The sequence below is a fragment of the Leucopleurus acutus genome (assembly GCF_964270905.1).
Source record: "Leucopleurus acutus genome assembly, chromosome: 7".
Lineage (NCBI taxonomy): Eukaryota > Metazoa > Chordata > Mammalia > Artiodactyla > Delphinidae > Leucopleurus > Leucopleurus acutus.
Window position 1 is genome coordinate 6,944,403 of NC_139150.1, and position 18,251 is coordinate 6,962,653.

The 18,251-nt window shown below is 57.6% G+C and overlaps 1 protein-coding gene across 1 annotated transcript; it reads left to right on the forward strand.

The window, feature by feature from the left end:
- Nucleotides 1-1,932: 1,932 nt before the first annotated feature.
- On the forward strand, nucleotides 1,933-3,267 carry IER5L (immediate early response 5 like; the record flags this gene model as incomplete). The annotated part of the gene is made up of 1 exon (XM_082842282.1): nucleotides 1,933-3,267. The coding sequence occupies one exon, from the start codon at nucleotides 1,933-1,935 to the stop codon at nucleotides 3,142-3,144; it is 1,212 nt and encodes a 403-aa protein (XP_082698408.1). The 3' UTR covers nucleotides 3,145-3,267.
- Between the last annotated feature and the right edge of the window lie 14,984 nt (nucleotides 3,268-18,251).

The following is an 18,251-nucleotide window of genomic DNA, read 5'->3' on the forward strand; positions in this document are numbered from 1 at the left end:
GCATGGAAAGGCCAGAGCGCTGGATCTGGAGCTGTGGGACCTCAGGCAAGTCCCTTCCACTGTCAGTGTCCCAAGTTTCATCTGAAAAGTGGGGTACGTGCTCCCTAAATCTGTTTTTACCCTTGATGCCTGGCACTGAGTAGATGCTGACAAATTGTGTGAGGAAACAAACCTGGAGAATTCTTAAGTCTGAGGGGAGACCCAGAAAGTACAGAATGGGCTGGCTGGGTCTCTTTCCTCCTGCCAAGGGATGAAGCAGGTGCTGAGGACAACAGGCCCAACGAAAGAGGAAACTCAGAAGAAATCCCAAGGAGAGGGGGAAAGAGCAGGAAGTTTGCTCCTGGGACCTCGTCCCACCCCAGCCCCGCCCCCAACCGCCCCCAAGGCCCACCTAGCCCCGCCCCCAACCGCCCCCCAGGCCCACCTAGCCCTCATACTCTCTGTGAAGCCTCTTCCTCCTTCAGGGGCCAACCCTCAGGCAAACCACTTCAAAGACACCCTCCCACCCAGGCGCCTTAGACCCCAACCCCCCTCTGAGCAGCAGTCACCCCCTTTCAGGCTTCCCAGTCCAGGAGGAGAGCGCCCTGGAGATCGTCCCCACCATATCAGGCCCCAGCTGGGAGGAGGTGGCCCGTAAATGGTTCAGGACAAGAAGGAAAACAAAAGTGTCAACAAAAGTTAAGAGGGCGAGTGCCTCGGCCCTTGGTATTCGCCTCCCGTCTGGAGCTCACAGTCCTGGTACCAATCCGAGCCCTGCCCCTTAGGAGCTGTGGGATTCCCACGAGTCACCCCACTCCTCAGAGACTCAGGTCCCCGCTCTGCCTGCAATCACAGGGAGGGAGTCGGGGCGCTTCTGGCAGGGCCGGCCCCATCCTAGGCACTTAATAACAGTCCCTAGTGTCATTATTATTAGTTAGGAAGGCAAGGAAAGGTTACAGAACCGGTGATTAGGACACTGGATGTCAGCTCTCGGAACGCCTTTAGACCTCAGCGGTTTGCGAGGGGCACGCCTCCAAGCCTCCTCTATCAGAGGAGACCAAAATTCACCATGTTTTGGTTTCTCCCGTCAGACAAATGGGGAGGCCGGCCCTTCCCCGAGTGTTCTCTGAATCTCCTCAGCCCAAAAGTCAAGGAGTCAGGCCCAACATACTCGGCGGCTGAGGGTACCTCGAAATCTCTTTCTCCTGAGGAGTCCCCAAAGGTCAAGCCGGCGGCCCCACTAGTCTCTTGCAAAAACCTTGCGTCCCGCGGGTCACCCGGGGGCGGTAGGTATGAAAGGAGGTGCCGCGTGGCCGGGAGTGGGAGCCGCGCTCACCTGCCGCAGGTGAGGCCCAGCCGTGCGGAAGGGGGAGGAGCCGTAGCAGCAGCACGCAGGTGAGCCGACCCCCGGCTCCCAGGAACTAGGCCGAGGGCGGCCGCGGGCTCCAACGTGGCAGCTGCGAGGCGACCCATGTCGCAGACAGCGGCCTCGGTGGCTCCGAGTCCCGCGCGGCGCCGCGGCCACAGGAGAACATTCGAGGCAGCGGCGGCGTTGGAGGCCCGGGGTCCGTTCGGTATTTGAATAGCACAAAGGAACCGCCTTGGTCTGATTGGCCAGTCTAGTGGCCCCGGGGCGGGTAGCGTCTGTCACTCGGGAGGTTTGGAGCACTCTTATTGGCTCATCCGGTGTGGGGCGGGGCCCGGACGCCCGGCTAAATAGCTGGGGCCGGGGCCGGCCGAGGCTCATTGCTTTGGCGCCGTCTGGGGAGCACGAGCCCGCGGGTGGCGCGCAGCGCATGGTGGCGGCTCCTCTCGGAGCGCAGCCGACCCGCTGACCCGGACTCCGTTTCCCCTGACCAGCACGTCCCGGAGGCCGGCTGGAGGCCGAAACAGCAGCAGCATTAGCAGCAGCAGCGGTCGCGGCTGCTCCGCCGCAGCCGTCTCCGCGGGAGCATGGAGTGCGCCCTGGACGCCCAGAGCCTGATCAGCATCTCCCTGCGCAAGATCCACAGCTCCCGGACCCAGCGCGGCGGCATCAAGCTGCACAAGAACCTCCTGGTGTCCTACGTGCTCCGCAACGCGCGCCAGCTCTACCTGAGCGAGCGCTACGCCGAGCTCTACCGGCGCCAGCAGCAGCAGCAACAGCAGCAGCCGCCCCACCACCAGCACCAGCACCTCGCGTACGCGGCGCCGGGCATGCCGGCCAGCGCGGCCGACTTCGGCCCGCTCCAACTTGGCGGCGGCGGGGACGCGGAGGCGCGCGAACCTGTCGCCCGGCACCAGCTGCACCAGCTCCACCAGCTCCACCAGCTGCACCTCCAGCAGCAGCTGCACCAGCACCAGCACCCTGCGCCCAGGGGCTGCGCGGCGGCGGCGGCCGGGGCGCCCGCGGGCGGCGCGGGGGCGCTCTCGGAGCTGCCCGGGTGCGCCGCGCTCCAGCCGCCGCACGGCGCGCCCCACCGCGGGCAGCCCTTGGAGCCGCTGCAGCCGGGTCCTGCGCCGCTGCCGCCGCCCGCGCCCGCCGCGCTCTGCCCGCGGGACCCTCGCGCCTCGGCCGCCTGTTCCGCGCCCTCCGCGCCCCCAGGGGCCGCCCCTCAGGCGGCTACCGCCGCCTCCCCGCCCGCCTCCCCGGCCCCCGCCTCCTCCCCCGGCTTCTACCGGGGCGCGTACCCGGCCCCCTCGGACTTCGGCGTGCACTGCAGCAGCCAGACCACCGTGCTGGACCTGGACACTCACGTGGTGACCACGGTGGAGAACGGCTACTTGCACCAGGACTGCTGCGCCTCCGCCCACTGCCCCTGCTGTGGCCAGGGCGCCCCGGGACCCGGCCTGGCGTCCGCCGCCGGCTGCAAGCGCAAGTATTACCCAGGCCAGGAGGAGGAGGACAACGACGACGAGGACGCGGGCGACCTGGGGGCCGAGCCCCCCGGGGGCGTCCCGTTCGCCCCCTGCAAGCGCGCCCGCTTCGAGGACTTCTGCCCGGACTCGTCCCCGGACGCGTCCAACATCTCAAACTTGATCTCCATCTTTGGCTCGGGCTTCTCCGGGCTAGTGAGCCGACAGCCGGACTCCTCTGAGCAGCCGCCGCCGCTCAACGGGCAGCTGTGCGCCAAGCAGGCGCTCGCCAGCCTCGGCGCCTGGACTCGAGCCATTGTCGCCTTCTAGGGACCCCTGAGGGCACGGGGACCCGGGGCCCCGCGGGGCTGGGGCCAGACAAAGACTCGGCCAAGGGGCGAGAGGAGGGAACGAACGGGCACCCGGCCACTCGGGGCTGAGCTGGGGGCGAGCAGAGGGAGATGGCTGATGTTTTATAAATTGTAAAATAAAAGAAAAAGAAATCTAAGATCTTGGACTTTATTTTTGCAGAGAGAAAAAGCGCCTATTTAAGTATGCTTTGTGTTTCTCCTACTCTTTTTTTTTCTTTTTATTGTAGTGATTGCAGTGGTGTTTAGAGAGGAGCCAGCCACGTGAGGAAGGGCTGCTGCCCGGCGGAGGTGCCGGGCAGCCGGGGGCGAGGCAGGGCGCCCGGACCGCCGGGGCGCGCTGGGGGCGCAGCGCAGGAGGGCGCGGGACCCGGGGCTCCGATTCCAATCAGTTGTCAGACCTAGGAAGCCCGGCGCTCCGTTCTCCCGAGTTCCTCCGTGGGGTGAGGAATGGGTCTTGTGAAATCCTGAGCAAAAACAAAGGCAAACTCTATCTCCGAAAGGGACGTTTGGGTCACATTTCCTCTCTGGGGGCGGCCTCCAAAGTTCTCAAAATGAGAAGGCAGAAATGAAAACACTTCAACTTTTTTTTTCTTTTCTTCGCGGGGCGGGTGTCTTGAACCCCTCCTCTCCCCGCCCCTCTGGCTCTGTTCTCCTCCCCTCCTCCACCCGTCTTCCAGACTCGGGGGTGGCGCCCGACACCCCGACACTCTCGGACACTGTTTGGGGAAGGGGTGGGGGGCGGGCACAGCCGACTACATTTCCCATCATGCCCAGCACTGCGGTCCTCACTAAACAAAAAAGGAAGTCGATTCCTTCACCTGGATCTCTGGCGGCCCCGAGGGAGGGAGGGGCCGGGACCGCCGACTGCGTTGGAGACTTTTCACTAAGTTCCTGGTCAGATGTGGTGTTTGTGTGTGTGCTTCTAAGTTGCACTGTCCTGGTTCAGCCTTCGGTTGCATTTCGTGAAACCAGCATTGTTCGAGCCTGTGACAACCCCGTCCTGTGTCTTCAGCTCGATAGATCTTGTTTAATTTAAAGCCTTTTGTTGTAAAAAGGTGGGGTTGGTCTGCAGCCCCTCTGGTTCTCTATCATCGGCACCATGTGGACTCCAAAACAAGTTGCCAACCCTTCCTTTCTTGGCCCTTCTCCCTCATTCCCCTGTATTTTTGTGCATACTGAATTGTATATCACCGGGTAAAACTGTTCAGATTTGTTTAAATTTATAATCTTAATAAAAAGTCGATTATAGAGGATGGCGGTGCCTTGTTTTCAGGTCAACCTGGAGGTGGAGGGGAGGATAGAGGGTGGTGAGGAGAGACCCCTACCCTCCGGCAAACCCCAGCTCTCCTGGGCCTGGGAGGGCAGGATCTGCCCACAACCGCAGGGCCGGGGGTGGGAGCGGAATGGGGGTGTGGTGCTGGTTGCTGGGGAAGGCGCCGGCGCTGCGCGCTTCCCGGGCCCCCCTCCCTAGAGGCGCCTGCCCCCCACGGGAACCGGCCGCCCCCAGGGTCTCCATCAGGAAGCCGAGCGAGCCTCCAGCACATTTCCTGACCTGCCAGGGGCGCAGGGCCTGGTCGGCCTCACGTCTGAGCTCTCTTCGGCTGGGGAGAGCAGCCGGGGGGCTTGCGGGCCACCCACACTCCCCGCCCTGCGCCTCTGCCCGCACGTCCGCACATCTTGGGCTGCAACTTGGGGAAGTTTTTTCCTTTTCCTTTTCTTTTTTTTAAGTTGAGTTTGTTATCACTGCTCGGTGCCACTTGGTGGTGTGCTGGCGGCGTCTCCCTCCCTCCTCGCGCCCCTCCCTTCTCCCTCTCCCCTCCCTCCCGCCCGCCTCTCTTCCCTCCCCAGTGGATGGAGGCAGGAAGGCTCCAGGCGCGCTCTCCCCGCTGACCACCTACGGAATGACCTCAGAGTGGGAGAATGTGCCAAGGCCCCGAGGAAGCTCGCGTCCTCCCCCCTGGAACCAAATTCACATCTGGAGCCGCGCCTCGGGCTCGGGGGCGCGCGGGTTGGTTCCAGCGTAAGAGGGGATAGGAAGGATTGAAGGGGGGCGGGGGGGAAAGAAAGAGAAAAAAAGAAAGAAAGAAAAAAAGCAAAGTGGCAGCTTGCTATTCGATAGTGCCTCTCTCTCTCCCTCTCTCTCTCCCTCTCTCTCTCCCCGCCCCACCCGCCCCGTCCCTGGCGGTCTCCTCAGTGCCCTCTCGCTCTCTTTCTCGCCCCTGCGCTCCCTGAGCTTTGCTGCACGAGCCACCCCGCAGGACGACTCACGTCCCCGACCCCAGCCTTCACGCCTCCCGCAGCGAGAGGAGGGGCTGCCGCCGAGAGGCCCCGCACCCCAGTCTCCGAGAGGCGGACGCAAGCCAGTCCCAGGAGCCCGCTGGGCTCTGGGTCCCGGTGTCGCGCGAGGCGAAGTTCTCAGGGACACTCCAGAGCCCGGGGGCCGCGAAGGGCCCGCGATGGGGATGGAGGAAGAGGGAGACTATGGAGGCGTGAGTTACGGGGAGGAAAGGCACCTTCACCCCCCAGGGCTGTTTCCTCGGCCTCCCACGGGAAGAGTCTGGAGCTGCTGAGGAAGGGTAACGGCGTGTCGCCCTCCTCCCCATCCTGCCCCCCACCCCAAGTCCGAGGAAGAGCTGTTTGATGCGCGGTTTTGATTCAATCCACCAAGCCAGTTGCCAGAGCTCCCCCTAGCGCTCTTCCAGGGTGCTGCAGCGGCAGCGGCTGGGAGTGGGCGAGGCACAGCCGGGGGCGGCGGGGCTGCTGGGGGCTGCTGGGCGCCCACCTGGGGCACAGCGCTGCGTCGGGATCTAGCCCTGGCTGGAGCGGGAACCGGGGGCTGCGTGCATCCCCACTCCAGGCCCTTGGGGAGGAGGGGGCACGTGGTCGGCCGCCTTTGTTGGGAGGGCGGACCTGGGCCTGGGAAGGGACCAGCCGAGGGGCTTGGGAACTCCCACCTGTCCTTAGGGCAAAGGAGTGTGGGTGGTGGCCTACGAAATAAGAGCTCTAAACTCAACAGGACCCCGGACCGGGGTTCTCCTCTCCTCTGCCAGGTTTTCTGAGCTTCAGCTGCGCTAAGAGACCTCAGGCACACTGGGATCTAGTGAAACCGTGGGAAGGGGAAGGAGGGCGCGGGAAGCACCTGGAAGAGAGGTGCCCTTCCACCCAATTATCTTTTCAGGGCCCAGGGACCTTGGGTAGCCACACAAAGGGTTAATGCCCTGAGCACAATGTACAGTGACCCAAAACACGACCCCCTGGCCACCTACCTCTCACGCTAAGACATTCCACACAAAGTCGTAACACAAGCAGTGCTGATGTTACAGTACACACCACACTGAAGGCCGCACCTGGCCAGACGCACTGTCCCCAACACAGACGCTCTAAGGAGCATCCTCACTCCACTCAAGGCCACGCCCCCTCCCCGGAGGTTGGCACAGCTCACAGCGTGCTCTCCCAGAACATCCTGAGAGAATAATACTCCCCAGCTGAGCGCAACTGAAAGGCTGAGGGGAGGGGGGGCGTGGGGGTGTGGGGAGGATGCGGGCCATGAGGGTCTTGGGAAAGGGGGAAGGGGGCAGGCCAGCAGGCAAACCAGGAGTCCAGATCCCAGATCCACAGACAAGCCCTGCTCTTTCCAGGAAAAAGACCAAGCCAGACCCCACAAGAGCCCCCAGGCAGGACTTAGTGTGGGGGGCTACTTGAGGAAACAGGGAGATTGGAAGAGACTGGGGGACTTAGGGAGTGATGAGACGGAGCTTTCAGAGAACAGCAGTTCTGAAAGCGAGAGCTCCAGCAAGCCCCTGGTCCCCCCAAGTTAACCAGCGCACGCGCGCACGCACACACACACATACTTCCCTCAGCTCCTAGAACACCACAGGTCCTGCTGTCCTTGATACGTGGTGTAAAGCAGAACCAGGCTCCAAGCTGTGCTCCCAGCAATGTGGAGCCGCAGGGATAACAGCTGAGAGCCTGGGAGAGCTGCAGGCTGCCCTCCAGAGAAGCCAGGGGCTGGGGATGCCCTGGGCTCCCAGGGGCGTCACTGTGTAGCATACTGAGATCTGAGTGCTACTATCCTATGTGTGTGTGTGTGTCCGTGGGTGTCGCTCTGGTGCAGGGCATGTCTTTCTGCATCTCCATGCACGGGACACACATTTGCAGGGTGCCCACTTAGTGCCTGGCCAGTGCAAAGCACTGAGCTGAGTACTGAGAGAAAGAAGAGCAGATGAGAGGACAGCAAATCCCTCTGTATGTATTCACTCAGCTAATTTTCCCAGCTACTCTGAGATAGATACCATGAGCATCCTAGTTTTAGAAATGAGAAATCTTGGCAGAAGTCACATGACAAAGAAGTAGCCAGTCTTTCTGTTGGAGTTCACAGTCTCGTGGAGAAGAATGTATAACATATTACAATGCGAGCTGTCAAATGACCCTGATGTTGTCTAAACAGTAACATTGTTAAGTTCCAGCTGAACCCGAACTAGCAGGGTGGAGGGATGGAGAGACACACAGGACAGCGGTGTCTGTATCCCACCCCACTCAGGGCAGGGACTGACCTCTTCCTGGGATTTGTCACGATCTTTATGGTAGGGAACAATGACTTGAATGGAACCAACTTGGGCAAAAGGTGGCATTTCTTGGTTCATGGCACTGAACTGTACAAAAGGTGGCATTTCTTGGTTCATGGTGCGGCCGGCTTCAGGTACAATTGGATCCAGGGGCAAATCTCCAGATGCGCTCTCTGCCTCCTGTGACTTTCTTCTCTGCATTGAGCACGGCACTCTCCTACTCCAGACCCACTTCTCATGACAGCTGTAAGAAGCAGCTCCTGGACTCCCATCCCATGGCTTTTCCACCCAAGAAGGACTGTCCTCTTCTCCTGTTTCCAACTCAGAAGATCTCAGGGAAGGACCCTGTCCTGTCCCAAACCTGCAGCCAGGGTTGGACGGGACTTGGTTGTGCCCACTGGAAGCTCATGGGCAGAGAAGGGATGCTCTTCTCAGAAAAGGGTGGTACAGGTGACAGACCAAAGATGTCCTCCAGAGAGAGGGGCTGCAGGCCAAGCAAAAGGAGGCATTTTCACGTGGGACATGGGGAAACCCAGGACACAGGCATGGTTGCTTCAGGGCCTGGGTGATTAAGTACAGCCAACACAGCTCTGGAAAAGAAACATTCCCTTGCTCCTTAACAGGATAATGAGGCTCCAGGGCCATCTGATGCCTCCCAGCGTTGCCACTCAGGAATCACCAGGGGAGGGGAAGCTGCAGGCCCCAGGACAGGGGCAGCAACAGAAGCCACCCTCGGGGAACTAGGGCATTGGGTACCCACAAGGAGGCCGAAATGGAGGAACTTGGCTGGAGCTCATATGTGGCTCCCCCAGGCACTCCCAGACCTAACTGAAAAGGCTGTGAGGGGAGGCCAAGGTGCTGGCCAGAGGGATGGAGAGGGACATGCTGAAATTAACATGCCCACCTGTACACCCCCAGCTGGCAGGACCTAGGGACATCTGGGGTACAGGTAACATTATCGATTCACATGTGCAGATAAAACAGACGGAATAGAAGCTGGAAAACGTTGAAACGGTTGAAAGGTGGAGGGAATATAGATGACTTTTGTTTTATCATATGCACGTTTCTATGTTTTCCAAGTTTTCTACAATGATCATGTATCACTTTTATATTTAGAAGAAAAAATTAACACTATATTTTTCAGAGAAAACTGTGATGTGACAGGTGCTATCATCGATGTAGCCTGCTACAGAGCAGAGAGAGGGGAGCAGTGATATGCACCCTGTCTGGGGCAGGCTCAACCCCTGAGAACAGAGCACTCAACCAAAACGCCGTGGCTCACCAGGAGTCAGCCTCCTGCCCTCTGTCTCTGTTAAGAGACTGTGAGACAAAAGGACAAACATTGAGGACATATCCTGGAGGGCGCTTTGCTTGTTCTCACCTCTGACCCCTGTCCCCGCCCCGCCCAGTCCTTCCCATCAATCATCACAGAATGTTTTGCTCAGAGTTGCTAGATTACCTGGCCAGGTGGGTAGTAAGAGGCAAAAGTGCTTGGGAAATGTCTTTAGCAACTTAAGCTGAAACTAAAGACGAAGTGGCAAAGCTCGGCAGAAGGGGCTCTGGACCAGGAGTCTGGAGACCCAGGGGCAGGTTCTGGCTCTGGGTCACAGGCTCGCCTTGGGACCTGGGATGAGTTGCTTTCCTAGCAGGCCCAGGTTCCCTCATCTGAGGAGACAGAGCAGGAGGAAAGAAGTAAGGTCCTAACCCAGTCTTGATGCTCCAGAAGTAGAAAAAGGAACCACTGCTTCCAGCCTTCTGATGATCTGAGGCTTGTGTCTAATCAGTTAGGAAACTGCCAGTGGCAATATCAGACTCCACACCCACCCATGAGCATGGTCATCTGCCTACGTCACTGACTCATTCAAGAAATGCATCCATTCACCCATTCATTCAAATATATATTGAGTACCTATATATGCCAGGCACTGTGCTAGGCACCAAGGACGCAGCATGAACAAGACAGACAAGGGCCCTGCCCTTATGGAGCTTACATTCTAGTAGAGAGACAGACAACAAGCAAGTGAACCACTGAACAGTGAGATGAGTGTGGTGGGAAAATAAAACAGGGCTAGAGAAGACCGATGAGGAGCTGGTGGTACCATTTTAACTTTGATGATCAGAGGAGGCGATATATGAGCTGAGATCTAAATAGGTCAGTTGTATTAGTCAGTGTAGGATAAGCTCTGCTGCGGTAACAAATTCATCCCCAAATCTCAGCAGTTTAACACAACAAAGATTCATTTCTTGGCCATGCAAAGTCCAACTAAATCAGACAGCTCTCCCAGGATGCTTTCCCCCATGCAGTGACTCAGCGATTCAGGAGTTACGTTATTCTGCAATGGAAGCGATTCGCCTCACTTATACTCACGCCCATTGGCTGAATTAGTCCCATGACCCCGCCTAACTGCAAGGGGCCTGGGAGGGGCAGTGCCCCTGGCAGTCTGGGAAGCAGATGGGTGGGCCCTAGAAATCTCTACCATACTAGCTGGAAGAACAATGATGGAAGAGCATTCCAGGCAGAAGGAACAGGAAGTGCAAAGAGTAAACACAGAAACTCATTGGCGTGTTGGAACTGGAAGAAGGCTCCCGAGAGGGAGAGGGCAATGGGGAGAGTGGCAGGAGATGGGACCAAAAAGGAAACAGGGCTTCCCTGGTGGCGCAGTGGTTGAGAGTCCGCCTGCCGATGCAGGGGACGCGGGTTCGTGCCCCGGTCCGGGAGGATCCCACATGCCGCGGAGCGTCTGGGCCCGTGAGCCATGGCCGCTGAGCCTGCGCGTCCGGAGCCTGTGCTCGGCAACGGGAGAGACCACAACAGTGGGAGGCCCGCGTACCGCAAAAAAAAAAAAAAAAAAAAAAAAAAGGCAGTGACGGGAGGATTCAGTTACCACCCATGAAGGGACTTCACGAAGTTCCCGGCACACAGCAAGCACTCAGGAGATGGTAGTGATTCTTGGTGTTATAGGAACTTCCTTCTTTCCCCCAGGTCAGTGGGGTGGCGGCGGGGGTGACTGGTGGGGGCAGAGGGAGGGAATAAACCAGCGTAACAACAGTCTGGAGCAGCTGCCCCAACCAGTTTCGGCTGAGGCTCCAGGCCAAGCCGAGCTTTGTCCCTCCTTCCAATGGACTGAGCCCCAAGGCCACACCCATCCAAGGGACCCTCAGCAAAGAGGGAGGGTGAGCGGGTAGACCTAGGGCTGTATATGGGTTCCTTGTGCAACATCCCCTCCCTGGAAGTTGTTAATATCAGATGAGTGAGTGTGGACCAGCATGCAGAGGCCAGGCGCCAGACGGCCTCCCAGGGTCACCTCCCCACGGGGCGCCTGTCCGAAGCCAGGGCTTTGTCCTTCCAAACTCCAGAGCCACACAGACCTGATTACAAACCGAGGGCTGCCACTTTCCAGGCAACACTAGGCACTTCACTTCCCCTTTCCAAGCCTCCAAACCCTATTGTGCACGATGAGGATGCTTGTGAGTACCCGCCTATGCAGCGAGCCTTCTCCAGCACCGCGCCTGGCACACAGTAGGTGCTCAATAAACAAGAGCTGCGATATCATCACTGGTCAGCTCTGCTCAGATGATACATTTTCCCTGCAAAATGCAGGACAGTTATTCTACTGACTCTCTCCTGTTGAACAAAATTGATGACCTAAGAAGTGAGAAGATGCACCTTTTTCCAGAGGGACCCTATCAAGTTCTTTTCACTCTGGGGCTGGAGAAGGAGAGCAGAAGTGTCCTGTAAACTCTGTTGGATTTTTTGTGTCTTTCCATAAATTCGCGATCGTGTTTTCAAGGTTAATCTCCAACAAGGTGTCTGGGTATCTTCAAGGCCTGGCTATGCCTCACAGTCAACATTTACCCCGTGCGTGTTTAACAGTTTCATTCAGGACACAGGCTTGGCGATGGAATGAATGAAGTGATGGACGCACGCATGAATGAATGGACTGTTTGTCCTGTCCAAGGAGTGGATTAAAGGAGAAACAGTGGGGGAGGGGTGATTCGCCTACCCTCCCCCAATCAGCCCCTTCCCCACCCCCAGCCCCCTGGGTCTCTAACTCCTTTCCAAGCCCCGCTCTGCCCCCCAATCCAGTCATTTTCTGACATTTGTTGAACACTCCTACACACCTTCCTCACTTTCCTTCCCTAGCTCCCAGCCACCCTCCAAGCCACACACACACATACATCCCCCACCCCGGGGTGGGACGTGAGGGTCTCCTTTGACACCCACATCAGCCAGCCTGAGGAACGCTGGAAGGCTGAGGAATAAAGCTACCCTTTGTTGGGACAAAGAACCGGAGGTCTAACACAGATAACGGACCTGGCCGAGAACAGAACAGGTCCATGTGTGTGTGGGGTGGGGGGGCAGTCAGATCTCTGAGTGACCCACAGACACTTTGGATGGGCTGACAGTTCCCAAACTCCTTAAGCCGAGAAAGGAGTCCAGGTCTCCAGATTCCCAGGCCTGCATCCTCACCTCGGCAGGTCCCGCATTATTCACACCTCAGAAACTCAACCAAAGCTGGCTTAAGCGAAGAAGAGTTTAATTGGCTCTGGAACTGGGAAGTCCATGGTGTTTTAGCTCCAGGCACAGCTGGACCCAGAGGCTCACATGATGTCCACAGGGCTTGCTCGCTGTCTCTTGGCATTTCCTGTCTCTCCTTGGCCTCCTCTTAGGTTTTCTCTGGGGCGTGAGCAAGGTGGCCACCAGCCAGGGCCAGCTTCATGGGCACACGGCCAGTACCCAGGGCCACGCGTTCAAAAGACTCCATGCCTGGGGTTTAACGCTCTGCTGTCTTAATGGGGCTTAACATTTATGCCGTCTTGAAATCCATAATCGTTCTGACTTTGAATCTGTGTTTTGGAAGTGAAGTCTGATGGGACGATGGCGCATGCGCTGTGGGCTTAGACTTTCAACTCACATGCCATCCTGCCGTCCTGCCTCCCTGGGAGAGGTCCTCTGTCCCCCACTCTGACACCCAGGCCTGCCTGGCATCCCCCCTCCGCGTGACCACTGCTGCCCTCTACCCTGGGCACAGGCTTAGGGAGGGTTGGGGTCAGGCTACATGCCCAGCAGCATTGCAGGGCGTGGTGGCCGCCCTCGTTGCCCTGGGTTGGCCAACCAGAGACCATGTGCAGGAGGGGGCGAGCCTCTTACCTACCCTCTCTCTGGGTACTGAGATCCTTGGGAGTTACCCCTCTGTTGGAGGTTGAAGCGGGGCTTGTGGGAAGGGGAGGTGCCTAGGTCCCAGCCCGGCGCCAGGACTCAGGACATCAGTCTGGTGGTTGGTGGAAGGGGTAATTCAGCAACTGTCAGGCCCAAGGGCGGGAGGGAACACGCACGTGGGCATGCACGGCAGGGTGGAGGGGTGCCTGGGAGGTTCTGGAATATCCCCTCAGCCAGCTGCTCCTCCTATAACCTTCCTGAGTCTTGTTTCTACTTGTCTTTTCTGACCAGCTCAAGGCACCCTCAGGGACAAGCCACAAAATACAAATCGTGTAATTCGTGTTACACGAATTAAATACTCTAATATTTGCATTTTAAACTATGCTATTGCACAGTATAGAGATGAATGGTAAAATTCATGTTAATCAGTTAAAATGTTTATTTTTCCTTACTTAGAATGACATTAAACAGCAGACAAAAAACACCATAACAAGTTGAGAGCCTGCGGAAGGAAGGAAACGCGTTCCAGGCACCATTAGTGGCCCTTTTTCCTGCTTTTTGAGCAGGGGGCCCTGCATTTCCATTTTGCACTGGGCCCACAATTACACAGCTGGCCCTGCCACTAGCATCCCCAGGATAACATTTTCCCAGCTTAGCAACCCTGGCAGAAGGGGCATCTTCCCATAGCCCAACAGGAAATATCAGGGATGCCACTCATTGGCACAGCTTGGGTCATGTGCTCATCCCTGAACTAGTCTTAGCAGATTGGGAGGCAGGAGCCCTCTGATTGGCCAGGTCTGGTCATGTGTCATCCCTAAGACTAGGGGATTGGTCAGCCCACTTCAGCCCCTTTTGATGGGTTCTCCATAGGGAAGAGGGATTCTATTCCCAGAGGAATGAGGGCTGCACAGCCACCAACCCCTGATATCCTTCCTTTACACACCCCTCATGCTTAGTGTAAAAAACAAAAGTATCGGCTGGGCAGAGAGCAATTTAGTTCTATTCTCCTGGCTCGTACCTCCCCAGTCTCCTTTGCGGGGCCCTCCTCCCCTTCCTCTAAATGCAGGGAGACTCTGGGCTCAGACCTTGGTCCTCTTCTCCCTTCCCGTCACCTCCTCCCAGCAAAACTCATGCAGACCCATCATCTTGCTGACAACTGCATCTCCATCTGGGACCTCTACGCTGAATGTAGTTCAGGGGTCCCAGCCCTGCATGACCTATCCTCTTGGGGTACCAGCATCTCAGAGCTCACCTGTCTGAACCCAAACCCCCTGAGAACCACCCCAACCCCTGCTTCCTCCCCACCCCCAGTTTTTCCCATTCCATCAGTGACACCATCATCCAGTAAGCTGTGCAGACCAAAAACCTCAGAACATCTGGGCTCCTTCTTTTCTCAGAGACCCAAATCCAGTCCATCAGCAAATCCTGGCAGCTCCCCCTCAGAAGAGATTCACAGCCCATCCTCTTCTCATCACAATTGCTTTTGCTCTCCTGGTCCAGACACACTGTCGTTCACCTGGATCACTGCACTAGCCTGCTAACTGGGCTTCCTAGTTTTTGTTTCTATTATTTATTTTTATTTATTTATTTTCGCTGTGCCAGGTCTTTGTTGCGGCACACAGGATCTTCGTTGTGGCAGGCAGGATCTAGTTCCCTGACCAGGGATCGAACCTGCGCCCCCTGCATTGGGAGCGCGGAGCCTTACCCACTGGACCAGCAGGGAAGTCCCCAGGCTTCCTACTGTTGCTCTCACTCTCCTACCGTCCACTCGCCTTCTCCCCATCCTCTGACATTTGAAAATGTTTATGGCAGGTCATAGCCCACCCCAACTCAAAGCTTCCCAGTAGTGGGACTTCCCTGGCGGTCCAGTGGTTAAGACCACGCTTCCACTGCAGGGGGCACGGGTTCGCTCCCTGGTCGGGGAACTAAGATCCTGCACGCCGTGTGGTGTGGCCAAAAAAAACAAAAACAAAACTTCCCAGTACTGTAAATGTTTAAAACCAGTTGGGGGGGGGGGTGGGTAGGGGGGCAGAGTTCATCTGTAGAACTTGCCGATCCCTGTGGTACAAATACTCCCCACCTTGGCGATTCCAAGCTACCAATGTGATATCACCGAGCACAGAGTGGGAAAGAGACGTGCACGGCCAGCTCTCGCAAGGATGCTGGCGGGACTCCAGCACAGCACGGCTGCTGGCCTGCTCGGAACAAAGTACAAAGTCCTTCTACGGCCCACACGGCTCTGCACCACCCAGCCTGGTTGCCTGTCCACCCATCTCCCGCCTCCCCATCACTCAGTGCCCTCCAGCCTCCGCCTTGTCCTCCTACCTGCCAAGGCTGTGCCCACCTCAGGGGCTTAGCGTGTGCTATTCCCTCTGCGGGCATGTTCTCACAGCGCTTTCCATGGCTGACCCTTGCTCACATGTCGCCCTGACTACCTCTCTAAGATAATACCCCTCTATCGCATTCTCCCTTATTTTTTTCATAGCCTTTATCACTGCCTGATGCCTTACTCTAGGTTTATTTGTCCATTTGTCCCTCTTCCTCAGTACACTGTAAACACAGGGCAGGAAGTCATCACCCTACTGCTCTGCCCCCAGCTCCTGGACACAGTAGGTGCTCAATAAACTTCTTCTTCTTTTTTTTTTTTTGCGGTACACGGGCCTCTCACTGCTGCCCCTCCCGCTGCGGAGCACAGGCTCCGGACGCGCAGGCTCAGCGGCCATGGCTCACGGGCCCAGCCGCTCCGCGGCATGTGGGATCTTCCCGGACCGGGGCACGAACCCGTGTCCCCTGCATCGGCAGGCGGACTCCCAACCACGGCGCCACCAGGGAAGCCCCTCTTTTTTTTTTTTAAATTGTTTTATTTATTTGTTTTTGGCTGCGTTGGGTCTTTGTTGCTGTGCACAGGCTTTCTCTAGTTGCAGCGAGCGGGGGGCTATTCTTTGTTGTGGTGCGCGGGCTTCTCATTGTGGTGGCTTCTCTTGTTGCTGAGCACCGGCTCCAGGCTCCAGGCTTCAGGAGTTGTGGCTCGTGGTCTCAGTGGTTGTGGCTCACGGGCTCTGGAGCGCAGGCTCAGTAGTTGTGGCACACAGGCTTAGTTGCTCCGTGGCATGTGGGATCTTCCCGGACCAGGGCTCGAACCCGTGTTCCCTGCATTGGCAAGCAGATTCCCAACCACTGCGCCATCAGGGAAGCCCCACTCCATAAACTTCTGTTGGCTGAATGGACCCACTTCCTCTGGGTCAGGGAGGCGCTGGAAAGATGGTATGAATAAGTGCTGGCCCCCATCAATGAAGCAGAGGAGACCCGAGAGGGAGGCCTCAGATGTGGAAAGGAGGCCAGCAAGGGGGCTCACCTGTTTCAGGGAGGGCCCTGAGTGCCAGGATGAACACTTGGACCTTCCCCTCCTATGTCAGGGGGCATCTGTACGTTATCCAAAGCAGGACCACTCCCGCTCCATCCCTCTCCTTGCTGCCCTGCCTCTCCACCCTTGGGGATCTCCCACAGACCCAGCCTACCCAGGTTCACATGGTCTATCCTGCTCCCATCAAGAGTGCTGCCCTGCTGTTCTCTGAATGAACCACAGAACCATGACTCCTCAGAGCTCGGGACCCTGGTAACTTGTCCTGCCAGCCTGACCCTCCATGGGGCTGCAGAGCTTCTTCACTGGACCCAGGGGAAGGACAACTTGGCACCCAAGGCTCCCGTCCAGCACATGCAGTCCAGCTTTTTCTAGAAAAACTCCAGGGACGGGGCGTTTTATTCATTCATTTGCTCAACAAGGAATTACTGGGCACCTACACACTCTGGGGCAGCCACTGTTGCAGGTACTGGAGATTGGGCGGTGACCACCATGAACCTGCTCCCTGCCCTCAGGAAGCTCACAACCTACTGAGAGAGGAAATGAGAACCAGGCAAACAAGTCCACAGACAACAAAATTTCAGATCGTGATGAGTGTCATGAAGGCAATTAGAACAGAGGACCTACGTCAGGACGGAGAACAGCTGGCGTGGCCGAGGCTCCCTCTGCAACTCAGAGAAAACAGGGAGGGCCCCTGGGAGGTGGCAGCATCTGAGCTGAGCCCTAAACAACCAGACAGAGCCACTGCTCAACCTGGGGCCCAGGCAGTCCAAGCAGAGGGAACAGCAGCTTCCCAGGAGAGGGAACTCCTAGGGCAGGAGTGAGCTTGGCACCTTAGACAGCCAGGGAGGGAGCGCAGGAAGTGGGAGGAGAGTGGAAAGGGTCACAGGGGTCAGATCATACAGTGGGCTTTTCTGTTGGCAGTGAGAAGCCACTGGTGGAATACGATGGGACTCCCCTTTGATTGGCTCAACGTGGAAGCTGGGCTCAGAGGGTAGAGTGGAGTCAGGAAACCAGAGAGGAGGCTGCCTCAGGGGTCTGATGAGAGCTGACAGGGGCTGAGACCAAGGTGGCTGCAGGGCAGTCCAGGGAGAAGTGGACAGATTCAGGTTATACATTGGATGGACCCAGTTAGACCTGCTCATGGGCTGGATTCGGGGAATGGAAGAAAGACAGGCTAATGCCTGTATTGGGGGCCAGATGGGTGCTGTCCACTGAGAGGGGCTGCCTGGGCCTGGGGGCAGAACCAGGAGCCACGGGGCCATAAGCAATTTCCACTGCTGTAGAGACGTCTTCCTCCTGCCCAGCTGCAAGTGTCTCGTCCTGCTGACCAACATAGGACCCATATCAGAGAAGCCTGGTTCCGCCCTGACTCCACAGGAGGAGCTAGAAACCTTGGGCCGTCACTAAAATCCTCCAAGCCCCAGTTTCATTGTCCCTAAAATGTGAAAGTGACGCCAGTTTCCTGGCTCGCTGTGGGGACTCCAGGAAGGCACGTGTAAAGCACATCTTGCAGGCTGACACATGGCTATCTGCCAGAATTGTCATTACCGGCCTTGCTATCCTGCTTCTTTGTCTTTGTGTGAACCAGCCCTGCCTCCAGAAACGGGGCTCTGGGAGAAGATGCCTCTCAGACAGGGCCAATCCTGGAGAGATGGGCTGTGAAAAGCAGGAAGAGGAGGGCTCTCAGGTCACCTGAGGCTTCAGTTCGGGCCCCGGGGAGAGGCTAGAGGAGCATGAGCTTTGACAGGAAAGAGACCCAACACCTCCCCTGTCCAGCCAGTGCCTTGACCCACCTGAGCCTCAGTTTCCTCCTCTGAGAAATGGGTACATAGTTGGCCCATGTTGAGGATGAGGTGAGACATGCTTTTAGGCACTTTCACCCAGGGTCAGACATACAGGCTGACCTCAGGAGCCACCAGCTCCAGGGTCCATGAGGACACCTCCAGTGGTCAGGGTGCATGTGGCTTCTGGGGCCT